Raw genomic sequence first — 6,496 nt, forward strand, 5'->3', positions numbered from 1 at the left:
TGACTGCATGCAAGACAAGCACCCTACCCACTGTACTATTCCTCTGTCCCTGATCTCACAATTTAATAATAGTTGTGTGAACTTTTTTTCACTCAAGCTTTTGGGGAACAGAACATAGGTTTCCTAGTTTCATATCCTTACTGGATAGATAGGTCATTGATTTGGCAGCCACATAGATTATGATGCAACATGATACTGTATAAAGTGCTTTGAAAATTATACCATTTGTTCTAATATAAAACTTGTTATGAAGCTGGGGGGTGTGACTCAGGTGGTAGAGTACATTCTTTGCATATACAAAGCTCCGGGTGTAATGTTTGGCATTAAATAGACCCCCCCTGGGGCTGCCTTGCAAGAGGCCAACCCGGGTTTGATTCCCAGCATTCCATATGGTCCCCCCACCCCCAGCACCGCCAGGAGTAATTACTGAGTGAATGAGCCAGGAGTGACCCCTGTGCATTGCCGGGTGTGACGCAAAAAAAAAAAAATAGACCCCTCTGAGCACAGCCAGGTGTAGTCTTGGTGACCCCTGAGTACAGCTGGGGTGGCATTTACACAAACCCCAAACCCACAAAAGAAAAGGTGAGATTCCTACCTATAAATAGAGAGCAAAGTAGACCTTGTTTCTTTTTAAGACTTTCTAAACAGTAGTGACATATGAAAAGAAATGATAAAAATGATGCACTCAGACTGCCCCCCTCCATCTAATGTATCAAACCCTATACTCCTTAGGAAAGCCTCTTTATTTTATGTATTATTATTTTAAATAAAATATAAATTTTATTATTATTATTATGGGTAGCTGGAGATAGGATACAAGGCAAGCATCATACCTGCTGAACTATCTTTTCAACGATTTCGCCTTTTCTTGGTCTCCACAGTATTCTGTTGTGTACATATGTCATAGGACATTTAAGTAAGAAATGCCTTCTAAGTCATGTCTTCAAGGGCCAGAGGGATTGGTGCAGAAGGTTAAGTGCTTGCTTTGCATGTGTTTGGTCCCAGTTTAACCTCTACTCTGCAAATGGCCTCATGACTACTGCCATGGGCACTCCTAAGCACAGTCAGAAATAGACCATGAACACTATGGCCCTAAGCCTCCAAAACGAATCTTGTCTCCTTAATTCATTTACTCATTTGTAATGTGAGAGTCCATGGATTGATAGTAGAGTTCGATATACTGTCCAAGAGGGTAACCACTAAGCCACGTGTACCGACTACAATTTAGAATTAAACAGGTGTAAAATTCAAGTTCCTTGGCCATGCAATCTGCATTTGGTTAGTAAATACTTGTATTGACCAGAAAAGGTAAAGAATATAATTGGGGAAAGGGGGTGGATGTGCTACTAGACAATACTGTCCTAGGATTTATACCAAAACTCAGTGAAAGAGCGTGATTGTACTGAAAAGCCAGGCCAGTGCCTAGTAGATTTTGCATGAGAAACTTCAGTAACGCGTAGGTAAGCTTACCTTTGGAATGGTGATGTCATAAAGCACATCTCACAATGGTTCCAGAACATCTGGACTCCCAGGCCACTTGACACAACTCATATCTAGGTTACTGAAACCTCTACACATGTAGTTCCTGGAGTACTATCCCAGTAAAATGTCATCACCTTCATCTTCTTTCACGGACTACATCTTAGATTTTTCCTCCCTGAACTCAATATGGAATTGGCTACAATCAACTTTACTGGGAGAGAATAATGAGCCTCAGTCAGCAAATTTGGGGATGGTAGATTATCTTGCTCCAGCTGTGCAAGTTGTTTTGGGCATTTGCTTTTTGGTCGTGTTGGTGATAGGAATATATACCTTATGGAAAAGAAGCATTCAGTCACTTCAGGTTATACTCTTTTGTTACAGAGAAATTTAGTTATAAAGTGAAATGTACTTACTTCTATTGCTGCACCCTAGATTTAAGAACGGGCAGATTAACAAGGGTGAAACTTTACCTCTAAAATTGGTTGAAGACATTTATAACCTGAGAAGGCAGCCTATCCCCAAATTTATTTGATCACTCATTCATCTTTGGATATCTACTATGATCCAGAAACGGGTACATTTTATAGACTAGACATTGCAAGTAAAACTGGGACCTTTGCTTGATCTTCTAGTTCTCACTGTGCCTTTGCTCTGTAACCTATAAGATGTACATTCATAAATAATATTTTTTCATTATCTCTGTGTTTTGACAAGATAAGGTTCTATGTACAGGGGCTCTTTTGAGGGGGGATGTAATTGACTAGCATTATAAGAAACATGTAGTTCAATATATTTCTGTTTAATCATGGATAATAGCAATGTTTAATACACAGTCAAAATACTTTGAGATTTCCAGCAAGGCCATAAGCCAGATTGAGTTTGTTTTCATATGGCAAACAAGGAAACAGGTGGATTGAGATTCATTGGGTATTTAAAGAAGTAGGATTTTTAAAGAACTGGTTTACCTTGTAAATGCTGAAAGAACTTATTTGCAGACCATTCTATCTACATACTTGCTTTCACATGTCACTAATGTTGAATAATCTCTTAACCTCTCAAAACCCTGCATGTAGGCAGAGCAGAGATGACCTCCATTTTTTAGGTGGGCCAACAGGGTTACCTAAATTGACATTTAAAAAAAGTGGGTAATTCTGAGATTCAAACTCAATTTTTAAGATTTTATTTAAGATTCTTCAAACCTCTGTTTTATATCAACCAACTAACCTAAGTTCCCCATTGGGAGACATGTATATGTATATATAAGCTCATAGATATGCATTTTAATTAGCTAGTAGAAGAATATAAGAAGAATAGTTTTGTTTCTATGGCAAATGTTTAGCTCAATCAGAAAGGTGAACTCACGGTCTTCTCCCAGGGCTCCCTAAATTTCCTTCATATTTGAACTATTGGAGACATTTCAAAACTCTTAATGTCTTTCTTAAATTCCTAGTAACATGTTTGAAGACTCCAGATGATAACCATTTCAGTTACATCAGAATAATCTCCGGGGCGGGGGAATCCAAAGCTGAAGTAATTTTCAATCTTATCTAAGTGACTCCAATGTACCTCAACTTCGAGAACCACTGCTCTAGACACCTCAACCAAGAAAGAGAAAGTAGAATGGTTAGTTCTATGGATGCTGGAGTTAGGGCAGTTAGGGTATAAATCTTGGTTCTACCCCTGGCAGTATAACCTGATTATTATTGAGAGTCTCTCAACCTCTTTCCTGACCTATAATACGTTGCTAACAGTGCTTCCACCAGGATTGTTGTGGAGGATGGAGGAGATAATATATATATATATATATATATATATATATCTTAGTATATTATCAATAATCTTCCCTAGTTGCAATTATGATAAAGGATGATAATTTTTTTCACCTTATAGTGATGTAAATATGTTCTGGTACTTTAAGAAAATTTTAATTTTGTTTGTTTTGCTGCCACACTGAATCTTGCTGTTGGCTCTACATTCAGGGATCATTCCTGGCAGGGCTAAGGGGACCATACAAATGTGGTGATTGGTATGGTATCCGGTTGGCCACTTGGAAGGCAAGCGCCCTACCCACTGTATCTCTTACCCCACCCCCCAAAAAATGTTTTTCCATAACCAGAAAATATAGTGGTCTCATGAAGCCATGTCTTGAGAGTATGCATGGAAATTAAAAATCCTGACTTCCAGTCCTGGCTCTACCATCGTCAGCCTTGGACAATGGTAGGTTCCAAACTGGAAGGTGTTTTTGTGGTTATTCACTTGGTTTCTTTTTTTCTACGTAAGTCAGTCATAAGCACAGAAACTCCTGATAGACTCCATCTTACGGCATACTTTGAACAAGTGGTATGTATTTATTATTTTACTCACTGTATGCAAGTAATCTCTGACCTACCTACCACTTTATTTTGTAACCAAGATCAAAAGTTTTTTTTTTAAAGATGTGACATGTTTTGTTAAGCAGAAGGCTATGAGGAATATTGTTACTATTAAGTTTTTGTTTGGGGTTTGCATATAGTAAACTAACATTTTATATGAATAAACAAGTAACGTTTAAATTTTCTTCTATTTTAGAAAATATTGCTGTTTGTAATCACACTCTACAAGCTTTACAAGAAGGGTTCAGATTTTTTTCAGGCTATTCTGGTCAATCCAGAAGGGGCTGATCTGCCAGTTCAAGCCAATAGTGATAATATGTTTCTGTCCTTGGGTATGCAAGAAAAAATCCTGAAAAAACTTAAGGCAGTGGAAAACAAAGTGAAGGACCTGGAGGGAATCATCATTTCCCAGAAACCTACCACAAAGAGAGATTGCTCATCTGAGCCCTACTGCAGCTGCTCTGACTGCCAGAGCCCTTTACACACATCAGGGTTTTCATCTACATTGGAAATGTAATGAATGGACTCCAGTATTTCTCAGAAAGTCAGTTTCCATCGTGTGTGGTGGTGGTGTGCCAATAAAGATAAACTATATTAAAAGTATGCTTCCAGGAATGGGTCTCTGGTGGTAGGGCCCAGCTCCTACTATTAGATGTGATGAGCTAGTATGGGGAGTTGTGATGTTTTAAAATGTCACTAAGATTGTGCTGTCCACTTGGAACCCAAAGCAGTCAGAAAGTAATCCATGTGAATGGAAAAATAAGGAGAGCAGTCGGGGATATGGCCTTGAGGTCCATGCTGCAGAGATGAATTGCCTATAATGAAAACAACAATGTGCTGTTTTCAGAATGATGCACTGACCCGTGGAGGTAGACTGGCTCTTGTGCTGGTTTTCGATCTAAAATATGTAACCCAGGATTCTCACTGCGTTAATTACTCAGAAGTGGACAAGAAGGGGCTGGAGCAATACAATAGCACGCCAGGTAGGGCATTTGCCTTGCATGTGGCTGACCCGGGTTCGATTCCCAGCATCCCACATGGTCCCCCGAGCACCGCCAGGAGTGACTCCTGAGTGAAGAGCCAGCAGTAATCCCTGAGCATTGCCGGGTGTGACCCAAAAAGAAAAAAAAAAAGTGGACAAGAGTGGGGATGAACATAGACTTTATATTATCGAATTTTCCCAAGACTGTGTACTAAGTATTTTTGTGGGGATTTCGGGGAAGGAGGCACATCCAGCAGTGGTCACAGTTTACTCCTGGCTCTGTGCTCAGGGATCACTCCCGGTGGTGTTCAGGAATCATATGTGGTGCCAGGGATTGAACGGGGTCAGCTACATGTAAGGCAAACACCTTACTTTCCTATACCATCTCTCTGGACTTAGTATTTTAACAAAACAAAATGCAATGCACAGATGATTTTAGAAAATAAAATTATAATAGGGTAGGGTCATTGCATCTTGAGCTTAGGTGAATTAGCCTTATTTGAATCCCAGCTTCTCAGAGGGACAGGAAGGCCACACCAGTAATGACTGTGTCCCCTGAGAATATGGCTGTCTGGGTAGATGGCAGTTAGTGGTCCCCTCAGTGAGTCTCAGATTGCACAAGCCTTGTGTGTATTTTTACCACAATAAATGTGATTATGGACTTTGAAATACTTTGTATCTCAGCCCCTAAGTGAGATTATAATGTAACAAGAAAAACTGGCCACACTGCAATAGAAGACATCATAGCTGATTCCCACATGGTTTCTTCCTAAGGAATTTCCTAGCGTCCTTTTAATCATACTCTTAGTATAGTGTGGGGAACTGGTATAAAAGTGCAGCTCCCATGAAACAAACAACACTTCAAAGTATATGTACTCAGTACAAAACAAAACAAAACAAACAAAAAATATGTGGGAACGGTGAAACAAGAATGACTTTGCTTAGAAAGTGACAATGAATTGTCCCATTAAGGAATACAGATGCAGACCCAAAAATGAAAAAACTTTTTTTTTTTTTGCTTTTTGGGTCATACCCAAAGGTGCTCAGGGGTTATTCCTGGCTCTGCACTCAGGAATTACTCCTGGCGGTGCTTGGGGGACCATATGGGATGCCGGGGATCGAACCCAGATCAGCCACGTGCAAGGCAAACGCCCTACCTGCTGTGCTATCACTCCGGCCCCGGAAACCTTTTTTTGAGGGGACACTATATTACAGTTATACTCAGTGCTTACTCTAGGCTCTTTGCTCAGGGGTCACTCCTGGAGGGGAGTGACCATATACAGTGCTGGGTATTTACTTTATATGATGATTGGGGTTGAGCCCTAACTGGCTATGTGAAGGCAAGCACCTTAAGCCCTGTGCTATCTGTCCAGCTCCTAAAATGGAAAACATTCCTGCTGATCATAGACTCCTCAAACAAAGAGGAGGGAGTTCCCTTGGAGAACGAAGAGCTTCTTCAGTATGGCTAGGGCTCTGGCTATTTCCAGAGCTACATTTAAGAATTTACATCTATAGCATGATAGCTTAACAGTGGGTAAGGCACTTGCCTTGCATACGGTTGACCTGGGTTTAATCTCTGGCATCCCATGCAGTCCCCTAAGCACCACTCAGGAGAGATTCCTCAGTGCAGAGTCACTTGAGGAGTAACCCCTGAACATTG

The 6,496-nt window shown here is 40.3% G+C and overlaps 1 protein-coding gene across 1 annotated transcript; it reads left to right on the forward strand.

The window, feature by feature from the left end:
• Positions 1 to 1,606: 1,606 nt before the first annotated feature.
• Positions 1,607 to 4,371, forward strand: TMCO2 (transmembrane and coiled-coil domains 2). Its single transcript, XM_056123824.1, has 2 exons — positions 1,607 to 1,843; positions 4,051 to 4,371. The coding sequence occupies exons 1-2, from the start codon at positions 1,607 to 1,609 to the stop codon at positions 4,369 to 4,371; spliced, it is 558 nt and encodes a 185-aa protein (XP_055979799.1).
• Positions 4,372 to 6,496: the final 2,125 nt, after the last annotated feature.

Source organism: Sorex fumeus, unplaced genomic scaffold, assembly GCF_029834395.1.
Source record: "Sorex fumeus unplaced genomic scaffold, SorFum_2.1 ptg000047l, whole genome shotgun sequence".
Taxonomy (NCBI): Eukaryota; Metazoa; Chordata; class Mammalia; order Eulipotyphla; family Soricidae; genus Sorex; species Sorex fumeus.

Coding starts and splice junctions, on each gene's coding strand:
- TMCO2 (XM_056123824.1), top strand. CDS start 1,607: ATGTCATCACCTTCATCTTCTTTCACGGACTACATCTTAGATTTTTCC. Junction 1,844..4,050: donor GAAGCATTCAGTCACTTCAG/GTTATACTCTTT, acceptor CTTCTATTTTAG/AAAATATTGCTGTTTGTAAT.